Source organism: Notolabrus celidotus, chromosome 14, assembly GCF_009762535.1.
Source record: "Notolabrus celidotus isolate fNotCel1 chromosome 14, fNotCel1.pri, whole genome shotgun sequence".
Classification (NCBI taxonomy): Eukaryota; Metazoa; Chordata; class Actinopteri; order Labriformes; family Labridae; genus Notolabrus; species Notolabrus celidotus.
The window spans coordinates 4809730-4829273 of record NC_048285.1 but is presented as its reverse complement, the minus strand read 5'-3'; the positions used below and the strand labels follow the sequence as shown (position 1 = coordinate 4829273).

Sequence of the window (19544 nt, the reverse complement as noted above, 5' to 3'; positions counted from 1 at the left end):
TTTATTGTCATCAAAGAGAACAAATCTTTTATTAATGTCTCTCTGAAAATAACCTTTTGCACTTCTTTTTAGTGTTTCTGAGGGGACACATTTTCCTCTACCTCTGTAACCTGTGGTAATTTGGTCGTACTTTTTCATTACACTCACTCACTGTCAGATGATGCACACAGGTATGAGCTCCACCTGTTAACATTGAACAGGATGCTACATTATCACAAGTCATAACAAAAGTTAGCTAGCGAACTAGAGGACTGAACCACCTGAATAAAGAAGGGGCAATATCTTTAGCCTTTGTAGAAGTGTGTACAACCTGTGATATTTAATATTTTCGTATTTTCACTTGTTTACTACCCTCCTAAATGCTTCTGCAGCCCACTGCTTCGTGTTCCTCTCGTCTGTCTGTGCAGACGGTCCGATCATCACTTTTGGATGAAACCAACTTAATGGAGAGGAGGGGTGGGTTCCTCTTTCCTATACGGATTGACTAAACAGCACATGCATTACCCAAGGGGTTGATAACCCCTTCATTAATTAAAATTGCAGTGAAAACATCTCGTGCCTCCCTCATGGTTGCATTACTAAAAGCTACGTCTAACCGGAAAACAAAATCACACCCCTATGATCACACCCCAGAAAGACAAGATGGCGCAGGCCATACATGACGTCATTTTTCATTCCATATATTCCGAGTTTCATTCCATATATATCGAGTTTCATTCCATATATATCAAGTTTCATTCAATATATTCAGACTTCATTCCATATATATCAAGTTTCATTCAATATATTCAGACTTCATTCCATATATATCGAGTTTCATTCAATATATTCAGACTTCATTCCATATATATCAAGTTTCATTCCATATATTCAGACTTCATTCCATATATATCAAGTTTCATTCCATATATATCAAGTTTCATTCAATATATTCAGACTTTCAATCCATATATATCGAGTTTCATTCCATATATATCAAGTTTCATTCAATATATTCAGACTTTCATTCCATATATATCGAGTTTCATTCCATATATATCAAGTTTCATTCAATATATTCAGACTTCATTCCATATATATCGAGTTTCATTCCATATATATAAAGTTTCATTCCATATATATCAAGTTTCATTCAATATATTCAGACTTCATTCCATATATATCGAGTTTCATTCAATATATTCAGACTTCATTCCATATATATCAAGTTTCATTCCATATATATCAAGTTTCATTCCATATATTCAGACTTCATTCCATATATATCAAGTTTCATTCCATATATATCAAGTTTCATTCAATATATTCAGACTTTCAATCCATATATTCAGACTTCATTCCATATATATTAATTTCCTGAACGGCTTGCCATATATATATATATATATATATATATATATATATATTCATACATTCTAATCACTGTACATTTAATTATATGGCTAAATTGGAGTAGTCGTGTTACAGTAGCAGGACATGCAGGTGACACTGACGCAGATTTATGTGTTCCTTTTCTTCTTACAATAAAAACAGCTGTTAACGACTTTAAAGACGGCGTTTAAAGACCTCTCAGCTGAGGAGATTTTGTGGAGCAGGTTCGGATCAGAAAAGAAGAAAAAGCTGGACAGCGCCCGAGGTTCGACCCCGGGAAGGGATAGAGAACGTCGAACTCAGAAGTGAGTCAACATATATGTGGTGTTAGTTGACTTAGATTTGGGTTTACCTGTGCAGCACGTTACACATTGAACTTATACAGTAGTGCAATGTGGAGGTAAGAAACACCTGACATTATGAAAGTTCATGATGAAATTGTATTTGTGAATTTGTTGAAAGATTGCGAGAAATTAACTCAAATACTTCTCTTTAGTCATTTATAAAGCAGGCTACATATGGAACACATTTTAAGTCAGTAAATTCAGAAATATTTAAACTGTTAAAACCCTCATCAGAGGAAACTGACTGGTTATCAGACTGTGTCAGCCGTGAGCATCTTTCTCCTGAAGACCTGTTTAAGTCTCCTGCTGCATGCTGCATGGTGACTGTCTCCCCCTAGTGGTCATGTAGTAATATTTACTCCATCCAGCTGCACTGAGTCTCAGAGGGACAGTTTCTGGAAACCCTGGGCCCAGATGTTTAAAGATTATCTGATTGGATTCAAACTATTGGATTTATCAAATATAAAGGAATTGATGTTCAAAAAAAGAGGGATGACAATTTGTCAACTGTAGGGTAAGATTTAGACCCCCGAAAATATCCACAAATAAACCCTGTCCAATAAGATGAGTGGGTTTGACTGATTAATGCAGATTTACAGAGAAACAGCTTTACTTTCATTGCACACACATCTATATAGTTTTCCTTGAAGTCATTTTTTCATTTTAGCACAATATTGTAATTTTAAATCTCAATCTCTGAAACATTTTCTGTCAGAAATCTTTTTTATTTACCTCATACGTTTGATTACATCTCTTATTTTGACTGTTTTCTTGAATAATTTGTTCTCTATTCACATTTTTAGCTTGTTTCTATAACATGTAAAGGAACATAATGTCGGATTTTGTTCAGTTTTACCGTTAAAAATAAGACTTCTTATAAATTACAAGAGTTTTACAAGAGTTTTGCAAATTACAAGAGTGAAAAGTTTCTCACCTTTCCAGCAGACGTAAAAATCAACAAATGTACAAATACTAAGGAACAAATATATTGTCTTTAATAAACTACACAATCATATACTCATTACATTATACTGCAGGTCATTTCTTTTAATAAAGGACTCGATTTACAGTGATGCAGGGCACACTTTACTGAGACAGAAGTCCCTCATCAGACTAAGATTACCAGATTATTCAAGTGCACAATCAGGGAACTGACAGGTTCTTCAAACAGCACTGAATCCTATCATATCATTCGATCTCGGTAACCCTGGAGTTTCTTGCAGATGCTGATGGATATAAACTAACAATGAATCACCAAAAACTGTCATATATACAATCAAGTCAAAGAACAGATGCCATGAGACTGCTATAAAGGATAACAGTGATCAGAAATGTTCCTTCAGAGACAACCCACTCCTTTTCCCTAATGTAGTAAATTGTAAAAGAACCGACACAAACAGAAACATCCAGAAACTGATCCCCACCTCACACCTGCCTCTTAAAAAACACTAAAAGCTGATGGAGTTCAAATGTCGTATCAATACACAACAAGGAGCTCTTATTAAGAGCAGATTTTATTGGAGTGGAAGTGAGGTGTTCCTGATTATGCCCATCCAGTTGGTCTTGGTCCAGTGTGACAGGAGACGAGTCCGACCCTGCTGAGTGAAGCCACATCCTCCCAGTCAGAGTGACCTGAGGAGGAAACAAGAGAAGGTTCACATTAGAATGAATCCTTTTCAGACTCACAAGTGCTGAATCAACAGACTGATACTCACTGTGGTCGGCTGTCATCATTTATCCTCACCACCCATGCCTCTGACTTCTCCCTTTTCCCTCATCTGTGATATGGACAGAGACAGGTTATTTCAACAGTACAAGGATGCCCTGCTTCTTTTATTTGACACTTTTTTATAGGACCATCATTTACAGAAACAAACATCAGGGTGTGTTGCAGGAGACTTTAAAGAAATGAATGAGACATAAATTGATTACTGCAGCTCTTTTTCTCATCAGTCAAATTTGTTTCTGCAACAAGTAGATCCTGCTCGTTGTACCTAAAGCCTCTAAAAGTCGTATGGGAGGTAGAGCCTTTCGGTATCAGGCCCCTCTCCTTTGGAATCATCAAAGTCAGGGTCCGAGAGGCAGACACCCTTTCTACTTTTAAGAGTAGGCTTCAAAACTCTCCTTTTTGATAAAACTTATAGTTAGAGCTGGATCAGGCTTGGAACAGCTCTTAGTTATGCTGCTATAGGCTTAGACTGACACACTGGGATCCTATCTCACGCCCCCATCACTTACTTTAACTCTCCCTGTCCCATTAAAGTTCCTAACCATAGACCTTTCTGGAGTCCCTGAGCTCCCTTGTCTCGTAGGTTCCTCTGGATCTCTGCTGCTGTGGACGTGCCAGACTCCAGCTGCTACAACTACTACTATCCGTCTCACCACTATCATCTCTCTCTCTCTTCATCTCCCTCCATCCCTCTCTCCAACACGGTCTCAGCAGATGTGTGTCTAACATGAGTCTGGTCCTGCTGGAGGTTTCTGCCTGTTAAAGGAAGTTTGTCCTTGCCACTGTAACTTGCTAAATGCTGCAAAGTGCTCTGCTCATGGTGGATTAAGATGAGATCAGACTGAGTCCTGTCTGTAAGATGGGACTGGATCTTATCCGGTCTTGATGTTGGGTCTTTGTTAATAATAGAACATAGAGTACGGTCTAGACCTGCTCTGTTTGGAAAGAGTCTGAGGATAATATTTGTTTATATTTTTTTAGATTTATTGATAGACTTGCCCCCCTGATTTAGCATGAGAGGGTTTTATGGAGACAACAAGTAATGTGATTTACTCCTGTAATAAAGTCAGTTTTATATAAGTGTTGTTGCAGACGATATTAAAATGTGTCCAGTCACCTCATCCAGCTCCTTCTTCGTGGCCTCCTCCATTTGTCGAATGTCGTCCATGGACAGATTGTACCATCTGTCGATCCAGCAGAACAGCTGTCTGTGGAAGTTGGTGAACAAGCGTTTCTCCGTCTGCACAGAAAGAGCGAGAGAGACGGCGTGACGACACAACATCAAACGCAGGGAGACGACAGACAAGATGACAGTTACATAAAGACAGATCACATTAATCTGGAGTGTTTCTGCAGTGAAGTGAGAGTTCAATCCAGAGCTAAATGAATCACGTTTATTGGCGAGATAACGATGCGATAAAATAAACATTGACAAAGACAATGAGCTTTGGACAGAGATAAATTAAACAATCATACTACAGATAGAGCAACAACAGCTCAACAATAACCTCTGCAACATATCAAAAGAGGGGGTCTATAGTGAAGAGGGAGAGGAAGAGGGAGAGGAAGAGGGAGAGGAAGAGGACACATTGGAGGAGGAGGAGGAAGAGGGAGAGGAAGAGGACACATTGGGGGATGAGGAGGAAGAGGGAGAGGAAGAGGACACATTGGAGGAGGAGGATGAGGAGGAGGACACATTGGAGGCGGAGGAGGAAGAGGACACATTGGAGGAGGAGGAGGAAGAGGGAGAGGAAGAGGACACATTGGGGGATGAGGAGGAGGAAGAGGAGGAGGAAGAGGATACATTGGAGGAGGAGGAGGAAGAGGACACATTGGGGGATGAGGAGGAAGAGGGAGAGGAAGAGGACACACTGGAGGAGGAGGAGGAGCAGGAGGAAGAGGACACATTGGAGGAGGAGGAGGAAGAGGGAGAGGAAGAGGACAAATTGGGGGATGAGGAGGAGGAAGAGCAGGAGGAGGAGGAGGAGGAGCAGGAGGAAGAGGACACATTGGAGGAGGAGGAGGAAGAGGACACATTGGAGGAGGAGGAAGAGGAGGAGGAGGAGCAGGAGGAAGAGGACACATTGGAGGAGGAGGAGGAGGAAGAGGACACATTGGAGGAGGAGGAAGAGGAGGAGGAGGAGCAGGAGGAAGAGGACACATTGGAGGAGTAGGAGGAGGAGGAGGACACATTGGAGGAGGAGGAGGAGGGAGAGGACACATTGGAGGAGGAGGAAGAGGAGGAGGAGGAGCAGGAGGAAGAGGACACATTGGAGGAGGAGGAGGAAGAGGACACATTGGAGGAGGAGGAAGAGGAGGAGGAGAAAGAGGACCCTGATAAGCTTCTCTTCAGTATCTCATGTTTATCTGAAGTACCAAAAATTGTGATACTTGATATTAAAGGAAAACATTGTGATCATCTCGTTTGCTCTGCCCTAAAAAAAAGATCTTTATACCTTCTGAATCAGGTTCTCCACGGTGCCACCGATCACCGACCACTTGAATTTAACGGTGACAAGCTTATAGGCGCACATGTGTGGACAGCTGCTGTCTGAGGCGAGTTCGCTCTGTGAACAAACACAAGAGAAAATACATCACAAACTCTGCGGGCGTCTGCAGGATATGATCTCATGTCTTTAATGATGGCGACAGTGACGAGGAGTGGAGGTGGATTACCTTCCAGTTGGGTCCCAGAGGCCCCCGTCCGGTCTTCTCTGACTTAAATTTGGCTGGATCCTCTTCTTCTTTGTAGTCCTGAAGAATGAAAGCAACATATTCAACCACATTCAGTAAAATTATAACGAAGCAGTTTGGTGATACTGAGAGATTTACTAAGAAAAGATTACTCCTTTAACAGCTTAATCCCTCACTTATAATCTGACAATGTCAAGGTCCAATTTACAAGATATCGTCCTGATGTGAGGTGCTGCAGCCTGGTGTTGCCTCTGCTCTTGTTACGTGTCTGACTGTTACGAGGAGCTGTCTGCACCTTCACTCTCTAGCTGTATCTAAAATCAGCGAGCTGTTCTGACCTGTGTGTTCCTGAAACACGCTCAACACACTGCTCCTTACCTTTTGGCTCACAACACTTCTGTCGGCGATGTCAATGACTTCTACTTTTACTGTTTTCCATGTCGCCTCGTCCAGACCATGAACCTGCAGCAGGGAAAACACACAGATATGAGACAACGTATTTAAAACTGATCACCTCAGAGGTCATGTGGCAACAAATAACAGTGGAAAACAGATCAAACATTTTCTTTTAATTGTTTAATTTAAAATGTAATCACTACTTTTGTCTATATTTTTATGATTATGGACAGAATATGTACTTTTTTCTTTTTTTGCAAGGCATTCCCAGACCCCCCTAGTGTTTTGCGACCCCCACTTCAGGGGTCAACCATTTTAAAAACACTCCTTCAAGCAGCTGATTTCTCTTCAGTATTAAAGTGGACAGATTCACATTGGGTGTGTAATACTGCCTGTTCACGTGACTTACGTTTTCCTCATTCCCCATATCAGGCTTGTGCCACGTCTCAATCTTAATCTCAAAATTTTCTTTCATGTACTCGCTCTGTGAACACAAGAGATAAACACGACGGTCAGTCAACACAAATACACAACACACAACTCATGCACGCTCAACAAGCTTGTCTTTTAAAAGGCACAGTCTCAAACTTTAAAACATGTGATGACAAGAAGGTAGAGCTTTGGTTACTAAAAAAGTAAACAGAGTTTTAAGAGACAATTCAGTCATGCATCTTGGCATCCTCTTTCACATCTCTATTAGGCAACGTTACACTGCTCTAGACTCTAAACTCTAAACTCTCGCAGCTCAGTTTGTTTGACGGCTCGTCAGGTGATCAATGAATCAGTGCCTCATTGAGCAGAATGAGGTGTGCCTGTGTTTTAATTCAACAGACAGGAAAATAATTTCTCCAACGCATGAAGAGATGCCGATTAAAGAAAGCAGTCTCTTAATTTTTCCAGAGCTGCATCAATAACTGTTCTATGAGTTAACAATAGCGTTAGCTCAGCGTGTAGCCTCTCCTAACATCCTGATTGCATTATTGTCGTGTTTTCTCCGACTTTGATTTGATTCTTTTTAAGTAGCATAAAAAAAGCATCCAAATAATGTATGTGATGAGAAAATGCTGACTGCCATCCTCAAACAATTTACTTTAAATGAGTGGAAGCAATCATGAGCATTATAAGTGTGTTAGGTGTTCAGAGAAGATGCAACAGGTGGGGTTAGGAGGATTTAAAAATAGGATCAAATCAAACTCACCGTCAGGACTGCAGCAGGAGAAGAGGAGAGCACGGATGGTAAGGAGGAGAGAAGAGACAAAGTTTTAGAATGAATAGTTGTTGTTCAAAGCAGAGAAAAACTTTTCTGTAGAACAGTATTAACGCAGTTTTGAAACCAGGAACATCTTTTATTGTTGACGTCATCAAAGCAACCAGACTCCAGACTCCAGTGACAGAAACTTCACCTCATAAGACAAAGGTGTTAAATGAAAAGTTCATCTTTGTTACATAAATATAATGTTTGGTCAAAGCTAACAACTTTTACCTCCATTTACACACACACACAAAAACACTAATCAAGGCTGTATGAAAACATGGACAGCACAACCATCCCCCTAAAGTGAAGCCAAAACGTTTAGAGCTCCGCCTACTGGCTGGCTGAAGTACAGGTCTAAGTCTAATGTGCAATCCTGCAGCCCCATCGCTTCGTCACACGTCTTTGCCCGACCAATGTGACATGTCAGCGACCATTGAGGCAGGATTTTGGCTTCACTTCTTTCAATGGTCGAAGATGGAGGCATGTCATCCATAATTATTTACAATCAATGATCGAAGCAACCATAAACAAGCATCTCGTGTTCTGCAAGCTAAAGTTTTTGGTCAGTGGAGTCTGGCGGCTTTGAACAGTAATGTTTGACAGTAATGTTGGATTTAACATCATCATGTTGTGTGCATGTCGTCGTACTCACTGGTTCTGCAGTAAGGATACGCGTTCCAGGCCTTCTCGTGAACACTGAGCGCTCCTTGAGGAGCGATCTTACTGAGTATAGCTGGAACTTTACTGCATAGAGACAACATTCAAACAGGAGTCAGTCTTAAGTTCTTCAAGTGGGCTAAGAAATCATTACATCGAACTTCCACCAGATCCGTGTCCCCAATCCACTGCGGTCCGACTTGAATAGAGAAAGAAATAGATCCAGTGCCGTGATGGATCGGAGATGGCCTGGACACGGATCTGGTGGAATTTGGCCGTTACTCTGTCCTATTAGCCTCAAAATACATTTCAGTGAGTGTTGCAGCAGCGCTCACCTCTTCAAGTGGTAGATCTTGTGGGTGTACTGTCCTTTCTCTCCATCCTTCTCATAGGGCTCGTTCTTGATCACCTCCACACCTTCTCCTCCGCCCGTCTCATTCTTACTGGCCTCTGCTACGGCGTACAGCTGACCCACTTGGTACTAGAAGGAGAAGAGAGGAACGTGGTTAGCGTGATTTCAGAATAAAAGCATATAGAAAAGAATTTCATTGTTTTGTTGTAAACTGTGTTGGTTCTAATGTTTTAGAGTTCACAGATGATTTATCGGTTTATGAGGGATTAAAGGAACATTTCCCAAAAAATACTTGTCAATTCTGAAACTTCCTTCTCTGGTTGAAGATACACCAGAAAAGTTGCATATTTTTATCCCTATTTTTATAAATGCTGGAAAGAGTGCTTACTTTATAACTGTCTTTACATAAAAACAGCAATAATACCCCAAGAGGGATCAAACAGAGTTTAAATGAAACTCCTGTAAAGACTCCTTCTGCTTGACCTCAGTTAACCATCCAGAGGAATGACCGAGAGTTAACCAGTTTCCTTCACGTCCACCTCGGACGCAGCTGACTGCAGCGTCAAAAAAGCAGCAGACTAAGCCTTTTGTTAACTTTTCCTCTTCCTCTTCTTCCATCCCCATAAGTTCAAACCCTTCCTGAGTCAGGCAGAAGTGTTGTGACACTGGAAAGAGTGACTCACAACACACACACACACACGGAACCTTGTAGTCACCCAGACACACACACACACACACACACACACACACACACACACACACACACACACACACACACACACACACACACACACACACACACACACACACACACACACACACACACACACACACACACACACACACACACACAGGGAACCTTGTAGTCACCCAGATGTGCCATGTAATAGGAGAGTACATATGGCTGAAATGTGAGTTTGGAGTAATGGAGGGTTATTTCCTGCATTTACCAAAACTTGAAATGGATTAAAATGAAAGGTACATTTTATTCAAACAAAAAATAAACATGGGAAAGGTTTTATTATGGCAGACTAAATAGAGTTTATTTTGAATACTTAATAATAGAAAAAATAACATAATAGAAACTCCTGACATTATCTACTTTATTAAACTGGAGGCAAGCAGAGTAGAACGTAGGGATGTTTGAAGCGATGTATTTCTAAGTCGTTGAAACTGAAATTTCAATCCCTCTAGACTAAAAGGTAAGAAAACACCCAGAAAACAGCCAAAATGTCTTAATTTAATAAGGCTAAACTCAGGATCACAGAGTCTGCAGGTGAACAACGTCATAGGTCAACGTCATGGTTTGCCTGGTGTGTCTAACACTAGGAGAGCTAGCACCACCAGCCTTCAGTCCTCCTTGCAGGTTAGCGTCCTCATGCCTGTGCTGGTTCCTCATTGCTCAGGTGGAGTGTTTATATGTCAGTTTAACCAGACAAAGCCTATATACAACTTTATCTCCATTCATTAGATCATGGGTTCCCGAAGTTTTCAGGCCGCGACCCAAAAAATGCAAGTGCCAAATACTCACGACCCCCACTGTCCCTGGATCTAATTAAAATGTTGCTTTATTTAGCTGGTCTGCAGGAAATTATCCTAGCTTCATGCACATGTGGCTCTTATTCCTGTGCTGTTATTAATGGACCTGCTGCTACTGATGCTTTTGTTGTTATATTTACAACAATGGGTAAAATATGCAATTTTAGATAACTTAAAAAAAATCAAAAAAATTTGGAAGACTTCTCGAGACCCCCTTTAGTGTGTTGCGACCCCCACTTTGGGAACCCCTAAATTAGATTAGCATACTGACAAACCACGCCGTGCTACGAGATGACATCTGTCACCTGTGGTTGTTTACATCCAGGTAGTAGAGCTTTATGGAAGTAGCTTTAACCCAGAGCTACAGCCTCATCTAGCAGGTAGAAGCATGATTAAATAGTTTCACTGACTGTTAAAACCGGTGCCAACTACAAGGATGACATCATCTGATCATTTAGTCCCACAGAGATCACGCCAAGAGGAGCGCTGGTGGAGGAGGATCTTTCAATAATGGGGACGGTTTCTGATGATGTCACATCCACTCACCATGACTCGACAGTTTTCTTTTAGGACTGATATCTGGCAGGAAAACATCTTCTTAAAGACAGGATGAGCAGATTTAGCTGCATGTGTCCTTTCTATACCAGTTTCAAGAGCGACACTGATTGAGGGAATCAGGGCGGATATGATGTTAAGAATAACTCTTAAACCAATAACTGATTCCGATACCAATGTTTTCAGTACTTATTGTTGTTGCTTATAGTATTTTCTTATTATTAAACACAAGACAACATCGCTAAAGTCATTACCTTCGTTATACTACCTCGAAGTGAGCACAAACTCAACTGTGCAAATCTACAAACCTTAGTATAACCTTCTTTAACATGAAAAATATTAAGTTTTGAAAAATAACAGGACATTTAACATAGTAAGAGGACATTTTCAGTGCTTAAACAGCCTGACTTAATCTTTTTTGTGGAGGGGAAACATGAACAATGTTATTTTATTATTGAATTTAATGCACAAAGTGTTCCAAAAAACATCTAAAACATAAACATTGAGGGATTACAACAAAAAAGAGGGTGATTTTTCAGGTCTTGTGGTTTTCATTCGTTAGTAAGATCTAAAACCTTACAGCATGCAGAAACACAGGCTTGGAATAATCTAATTTATGTGACACAACAGACACGCACTGGCTACCGTCACAGCACATGCCTGTTTATTTGTAGGCAGGACAATAACTGTCAGTAGAGTAAGTATTGGTTGATACCGATGCTCAGCTGATTGATCGGGACCCTTATTTTAAACTTCTGCTGTCGTCTAGTTGGACCAAAGTCTCTAGAGACTGCTGCAGGCTACTAACCTATTTTGCTATCCGTGGATGCTCAGCCGTGCCACCGTGAGCAGGAGCTCAGGAATGCGACTCTTCGTGTGTAACCGGTGTGTTTCCTCTGCGACAAGAACAGTCAGACGTACCGCTTGTCTTTTATGAGCGAGATCAAGGGAGGGAACACGGCGTTCAGATGGGCCGGTCACCAATGCTGGACCAAACATGTCGAGACAAACTGCTCTAACTGTCAAGTTTGTCAGAACCTGTCTGGTCACTTTATGATTTTCTGTGACACAAACAAGGTGTGGACCGTCGGTGAAGGTTTGTATTTATTTATTCTTTTCACTGTGACACAAGAAGAACCATCGCTGAGTTTAAACCTTTCAGACTTAACGGCTACAGGCGACAACGTCACTTCTCCCCAGAGTTGCTTTGATTCCATCTGATTTACATTTCAGATTTTAGGAAGCAACAACATTAAAGAGACATTTGATTCATAAAAAGAAAGACCTGAGCTCCCTTTTTTTGCAAACACTCTGTCCCCATTACTCGAAGCGCATTTGAGGCCACGATTTTCCAATGAAAACACCCCTGATGTTTTTTCTATGTATTTGAGATATTTTGAAATTAGAAAATGAGTGAGCCTTTTGAGTTCTGCCACCATCACACCTTCATCCTCATACCTTGTACCCACTGTGTGCCTTCACTTTTGCTCTGTGGAAGCATGATGCACAAAACGTAGCGTGTAAACATACCGTGGGAACTCCACACACACACGCTGTTTTGAGCAACTGGGCAGGGTGATGACGTTGCTTACGTTGGCAGATTTTCTCTGCTTTTAATTCTTGACTGCGTGCCTCAATGATCTGCACATTGTTTCCAGCTCCTGCAGTGTAGTGTAGTGATATTAACTGAAGAGCAATCATCCTTACATAAGACTCCATGTCCTCCTCCTGCATGCTCTACCCAGCCCCCCAAACCAAATGGAGGACTTTTGTCACAGGTGCACGTTTGAACCATAGACTGTATAAATAATGGAGAGAGTATCTGTGACGTCACCCATGTGTTTCTGTAGTGATGTTTTGAGGTCAATCGGTGGCAGCAACCATATTGGAAATGTTGAACTCTACATAACTGCTGTCGAGCAATTGTGAGGTAAAGAGGTGGGCTTTGAGCCTCCTCACCAACAGCTACAGTGTTCCCACCTGTCAATCAAGTCAGCTGTGCCTCTCGTAATGGAAGACTTGTAATCTCAGTATCTTTGAAATTGCTGCGTTATGAAATTCACCCCCCGTACAGTGTGTGCCGATCGAGAAATGAGCTATCCAGACTACACTCGTTTTTTGTACCAGGCTATAAACATGTTTATTTCTGTTGTAAAGATCGGCTTCATTTAAATTGGTGTGTATGTGGTTTCCGGTACTTCCAGAGCCAGCCTCAAGCGGACACTCGATGAACTGCAATTTTTAGCACTTCCGCATTGGCTTCATATTTTTAGACCGGAGGTTGCCGCTTGGTTTGGACGGCAAGTTCCTGAAAATATCATGAAATACCTAGAAAACGTGTGGAAAGGCAGTTTGCAGAAATCTGCTTGTACTAAAAGAGAACACTGCTTGCAGAAGAGTTCAGGGGTTTGACTTTGGAAGATGCACTCGACCCCTTTTTGGTCTCCACATACAAGATTTATTTGAAAGCATGCTCATTACTGCTGCTCAATAATCTGTAGTTCACAAATAGTTTGAAAACTTGTCCCTCATTATTAGTTTTTATATTTTAGACACACATCATTGCAGCTCTAATACAGAAAAAAAGGAAGCCGAAAACAAGCGATGAAAACTTGAATTTCAAGCAGTAGTTCTGTTTTGCCTCACGCCGTTGGAACAAACTTACAAGCTGCCTAACTTGGTCTCTAAATACAGTACACGCAGCACACATGTGTGGAGTGATTTCACAGATTCCACCTCGTACTCCCTCAGATTTAATCCTGCCTGAGCTCATAGCTGTGACACTGACGTACTCGACACTAACACAAGAATCCAGCTTCACACTGGAGGGGATCAGAGGAAAATCCGGTCATACAGCAAACGGTGATTTACGTGAGCTTAGTGAAACAGTGGCCCTTTACTGTGTGTTAGGCAATGGAAACAACAAAGAGCGCCGTGTTGTATGGAGAACTTGGATTAAAAGAAATTACCCAACAGGGTCTGAGAAAGGAGGGAGTCCACATACATGTGCAGTGAGGGGGTTAGGAGATGCTAGCACGGAAGGTTCTTGTTGAAAGCACAAATCAAAAAGGTGGAGAGGTGATCAACTTGAGCTTTCAACATAAATCCACTCAGCGGTATCTCCTCAGGCTTTGTTTCAGAGCTGTAGCTTCTGTGATTGTGTTTCTTTATTATCAGAAACACCCTTCATTCATCCAGTGAGTCAATCCTCAGTCATGTGATCTAGACACACACTTCTCAAACAGACTCAGGCTTCTTGTTTCTTTGACATGATCACGGTTTGGACTTTAGAGGTGTACTGTGCCTTCATCGTGTAAGTTGTGTTTTCACAGAAATACTAAAAAGTGACTGGTTACACCTCCTGAAACATGAATGTCTGATGCACTTTAGTTTCTTTCATGATGAAGAAGAAGAAGACAGAAAAATGAAGGTGGTTTTGGAACCCTAAGTTAAATAAAGAAGTTAAAAGATGTTTCATTTGGTTTTCATTTTACGGACAGAATCTGAGGGGGGAAAAAATATTGGAACAGCGATGTGTCCTCCTCCTGACTCATGCAATACATTTATTGTATTGCTGGCACCAAATATGAGAATCCTGATTTAGAAATAAAACGGCGCTCTTAACAGATTTTGTCTCTAATTTAAGTCACTGTGTCACTTCAACTTCATGACTCCCAAATTCTTCTATTTACTTTTCAGGGCCCCTTAGTTAAAAAGATATCTTGGCTGAATTGTATAGTATCGTATTATATCAAACCATTTTGTAACGATTTGTATCATATCGTTGCGTCTCGTGCCGTGTCGTGTCATATTTTTTTGTGTCATGTCATCTCGTCACATATCAAACTGTATCAAATCATTTTGAATTTATTTGTATCTCATGCCATGTCGTGTCTTGTCATATCATGTTGTTTCCATTCCAAATCATTGTGTATCACTTAGTATTATGTCGTGACATTTTATACTGTGTGGTGTAGTGTTGTGTGGTGTAGTGTTGTGTGGTGTAGTGTTGTGTAGTGTAGTGTAGTGTTGTGTGGTGTTGTGTGGTGTAGTGTTGTGTTGTGTAGTGTTGTGTCATGTAGTGTTGTTTGGTGTAGTGTTGTTTGGTGTAGTGTTGTGCTGTGTAGTGTTGTGTGGTGTAGTGTTGTGTTGTGTAGTGTTGTGTCATGTAGTGTTGTTTGGTGTAGTGTTGTTTGGTGTAGTGTTGTGTTGTGTGGTGTAGTGTTGTGTGGTGTTGTGTGGTGTTGTGTCGGGTAGTGTTTTGTCGTGTAGTGTTGTGTCGTGTGGTGTTGTGTTGTGTGGTGTTGTGTTGTGTGGTGTTGTGTGGTGTAGTGTTGTGTTGTGTGGTGTGGTGTAGTGTTGTGTAGTGTTGTGTGTTGTAGTGTTGTGTGGTGTTGTGTGGTGTAGTGTTGTGTTGTGTGGTGTAGTGTTGTGTAGTGTTGTGTGGTGTAGTGTTATGTGGTGTAGTGTTGTTTGGTGTAGTGTAATGTTGTGTAGTGTAGTGTTGTGTTGTGTGGTGTAGTGTGGTGTAGTGTTGTGTGGTGTAGTGTTGTTTGGTGTAGTGTTGTGTGGTGTAGTATTGTGTAGTGTTGTGGGGTTTAGTGTGGTGTAGTGTTGTGTGGTGTTGTGTGGTGTTGTGTGGTGTAGTGTTGTGTAGTGTTGTGTGGTGTTGTGTCGTGTAGTGTTGTGTAGTGTTGTGTCATGTAGTGTTGTGTTGTGTCGTGTAGTATCGTGTAGTGTTGTGTAGTGTTGTGTGGTGTAGTGTTGTGTGGTGTAGTGTTGTTTGGTGTTGTGTTGTGTGGTGTTGTGTTGTGTGGTGTTGTGTTGTGTGGTGTTGTGTGGTGTTGTGTGGTGTTGTGTCGTGTAGTGTTGTGTCGTGTAGTGTTGTGTCGTGTAGTGTTGTGTGGTGTCGTGTAGTGTTGTGTTGTGTGGTGTTGTGTGGTGTAGTGTTGTGTGGTGTAGTGTTGTGTGGTGTTGTGTGGTGTGGTGTTGTGTGGTGTAGTGTTGTGTGGTGTTGTGTGGTGTAGTGTTGTGTAGTGTTGTGTCATGTAGTGTTGTGTCGTGTAGTATTGTGTAGTGTTGTGCCGTGTAGTATTGTGTAGTGTTGTGTAGTGTTGTGTAGTGTTGTGTGGTGTTGTGTCATGTAGTGTTGTGTTGTGTCGTGTAGTATTGTGTAGTGTTGTGTGGTGTTGTGTGGTGTAGTGTCATGTAGTGTTGTGTTGTGTAGTATTGTGTAGTGTTGTGTAGTGTTGTGTCATGTAGTGTTGTGTAGTGTTGTGTGGTGTAGTGTTGTGTGGTGTTGTGTCATGTAGTGTTGTGTTGTGTCGTGTAGTATTGTGTAGTGTTGTGTGGTGTTGTGTTGTGTGGTGTTGTGTCATGTAGTGTAGTGTTGTGTCATGTAGTGTAGTGTTGTGTCGTGTAGTATTGTGTAGTGTTGTGTGGTGTAGTGTTGTGTGGTGTTGTGTCATGTAGTGTTGTGTTGTGTCGTGTAGTATTGTGTAGTGTTGTGTCATGTAGTGTTGTGTAGTGTGGTGTTGTGTTGTGTGGTGTTGTGTCATGTAGTGTTGTGTTGTGTCGTGTAGTATTGTGTAGTGTAGTGTTGTGTCATGTAGTGTTGTGTTGTGTCGTGTAGTATTGTGTAGTGTTGTGTGGTGTTGTGTTGTGTGGTGTTGTGTCATGTAGTGTTGTGTTGTGTCGTGTAGTATTGTGTAGTGTAGTGTTGTGTCATGTAGTGTTGTGTTGTGTCGTGTAGTATTTTGTAGTGTTGTGTGGTGTTGTGTGGTGTAGTGTTGTGTGGTGTTGTGTGGTGTAGTGTTGTGTGGTGTTGTGTGGTGTAGTGTCGTGTCATATTAAATCATATGTATGGTATATTTTTGATTCATAATGTATCAGATCTGTTCATCTATTAAACACTGGACATTTTTGAAGCCTAAATGTAAAAACTTTTCTTCTTCAGCTTCTTAAATTGCAGAATTTTTGTACTTTTTGTTTCCAAAGTTAAGAACCACACACAAAGAGTCTTAAAAAAAATAAAAGTGATCCCTTCCCTTCACTGAATTACAGAATAAATGTAATTGTTATACAATAAGTAAGCAGAGCAAACAAGGAGTTCTATTTACCTTAATCGCACTCTTAACTCTGACATGCTCACCAACATGTCTGATTTTAATAACCGATCTGAGTAAACATGAACCAAACAGTTTACAGACAAGAGGAAAGATAAACAGTTCTTACCTCCTCCACTGAAACAGGCAGCACGATCCGGCTACGAGGAGACACAGAGAATACAGGTTAGATACATGAGATGGAAATAAAGCATCTTGTCTTTAGGTTTAATTTACAGATGATACAGATCTTATTAAATAATCCAAGCACATGTTCTGGGAAACTTAACTCACTGCAAAGAGTCATAAGAGAAGATTGATAGCACTGAATACTTTGGGGCCAGTTATCTTTGGGTACGGCATTTTTTCAGCTAAGTAAATTCATAATAAAACTGGGAATTGTATCGTTTTTCTTATTTTAGTGTTAGCACTAAGAGAAGCGCCTATGTCAAACTTTTACAGCTACCACAGACTTCATTTGAAGTCAATAGAAAGTACATTATAAGTACATAATAATAAGTGGATGCCTTGAAGCTAAAATACTGAGTTACTTCATCAATTAAGAGTCAAATTCTATTGAAATATTGTGTAAAATCAAAGCGACAACAGCAACCGCATGCCAGATTGAACGATCAAGTAAATCAAGGCCCAATAATTTAATCACAAGTACAGTTTTCAACCCACTTGTTTACATTTTGGGCTTTATAATAAGCAGTGTAAACACAGTTATCTAATCTAGTGTCAGACTATCATAGGAACATAAATAAAGAGGAACAGGAAATTATAAAACTGTCATGAGAGAACAAATAAGCCTGGAACTTGATGTGGAAACCGTGCATGCGTGCTGTCTTTGTGTTCCTCTCTGCTGTGCCTTGTTACAATAGCCAATTAATCGCCACCTGTTGCCAGTCTAGCAGGGCCTGAATATTTCATAAGAACAGATCAGAGTAACAGAGGAGCCTGCCAGGCATGAACTTGATGAATTGTGTGATGAAAAAGTCAGAGATAAAAAGAAACACTGCAGAGTTTTCAACTTAAACGTGCACATTTCTTTGAAGTATTTTTTTTACACTCCTTTTATGATCCTCTTAGCATACTTGTTAAACATGGCTGATCCTTTGAATGCACTTTGCACCATGATCAGATGACAGCCTGCTACTGGATGCAGTTCAAGCAATGATGTGCATATGACATGACAGTTGTAAAAAGAAAGCCTGGGTCAAGAGCAACAACATTATAGAGGGTGAAAGGGCTCATTCATTCAGTCCCCCTTCAATCAAGTCCTGTGAGGAAATTCTGCTTTTCTTTCCCAAGCTCAAGAGCACCAGACTCTATTTAAAAAAAAGTGCTAATTTAAGGTAATTTAGTCATACACGAGTACACACGCCTTCAGAAGTCTGATACAATACATGGTCACAACAAGTGAGAAGTAGTCTCCAATTCGGCTTTCATAAATAACTCACTTTATGAATGAATTCAGGTGGTTTTAAACTTTAAAGGTTGTTTCACCGCACTCCTCCTCGCAAATTACACAGTAATGTAAGCAATTAGTTCATAGATACCAAAACCTTTAGCTGGGTTTAACTGTGGTTTCCAAATATATAAAGTTAGCCGAATGAAGCCGAAATGATTGAGAATACATAAAGTAGCATAATAACTTTAGTAAGATTACATTAAAGGTAAAACTCCAGTGAATTTTGGAATTCCTCCAACTTTCCATGGGGTTTAACTACGCTGAGGTGCCGAAACGCTTAGCCCCGCGACGTTTAGGTACAGCGGTAAAAGAAAGTTAATTTACTCACAACTCTTTGATCAGCATGTTGAGTATTCCTCCGACAGCTCAGCGGGATAAAAGAGAGATAATATAAACTTGAGGGAAATCCTTTTTACAGCTGACAGACTCATTCACCGGCCCTGGACGCTTCTCTCTCCGGGGTTTCTTCCTGGAAGATGCCGTGTGTGAGTGAAGGGGCGCGGCGTCCAGAGGAGGAGGAGGAGACTCCCACCTTTAGTTTCAGGTAACTGGGATGTGACGTTCAAGGGAAACTGGGAACAATGACATGACCTAATGTTAACTATATGTTGTAATTATTATTCCCACACCCAAATGTTACTCTCACAAATGATTTAATGTCTACCCTATAATGGAAATAAAGATGTCATACAAGAAAAGCAGCTTCATGTATTTTAAAATATGAAACAGGATAGAAGCCCAAAGCAAACATGCATCCATACTATTTCTTGCTTCATTTTACCGTAAAACCAACCTAGTTTCAATTATTTCACCAGATTTGGACTCATTTTTATGTTATTATAACAGAGCATGTTTTTACGGAAGCCCTAAAAGGACATGATGGAATACATTTTATTTTATTTTTATTTAATTTTTGAGATATCAATAAAACAAAGCTTGTTACCTCGAGATCTCAACTTACTTCCTATGATTTATTTCTATCATTTATCTAATTTTACCACGTTTTTTTTATCTTCAACCTGTAAGATAAATTTCTCCTAAAAAAATGTCTTTTTATTCTTTGCTGACACAATA

The 19544-nt window shown here is 40.6% G+C and overlaps 1 protein-coding gene across 1 annotated transcript; it reads right to left on the bottom strand.

The window, feature by feature from the left end:
- Positions 1–2688: 2688 nt before the first annotated feature.
- Positions 2689–19023, bottom strand: LOC117825598 (phosphatidylinositol transfer protein alpha isoform-like). The gene is made up of 12 exons (XM_034701511.1): positions 18799–19023; positions 17127–17157; positions 8782–8927; positions 8442–8533; positions 7733–7740; positions 6944–7018; positions 6517–6600; positions 6121–6198; positions 5901–6011; positions 4562–4684; positions 3431–3493; positions 2689–3347 (listed from the first exon to the last, which is right to left on the bottom strand). The coding sequence occupies exons 1-11, from the start codon at positions 18813–18815 to the stop codon at positions 3446–3448; spliced, it is 813 nt and encodes a 270-aa protein (XP_034557402.1). The 5' UTR covers positions 18816–19023; the 3' UTR covers positions 2689–3347; positions 3431–3445.
- Between the last annotated feature and the right edge of the window lie 521 nt (positions 19024–19544).

What these genes read in the sequence shown, in the direction of transcription:
- LOC117825598 (XM_034701511.1), bottom strand. An exon ending in AAGATCTACCACTTGAAGAG is followed by an intron (nt 8,534 to 8,781) that starts GTGAGCGCTGCT and finishes GTCTCTATGCAG; the next exon opens with TAAAGTTCCAGCTATACTCA. An exon ending in CGAAGAAGGAGCTGGATGAG is followed by an intron (nt 3,494 to 4,561) that starts GTGACTGGACAC and finishes TCCATATCACAG; the next exon opens with ATGAGGGAAAAGGGAGAAGT.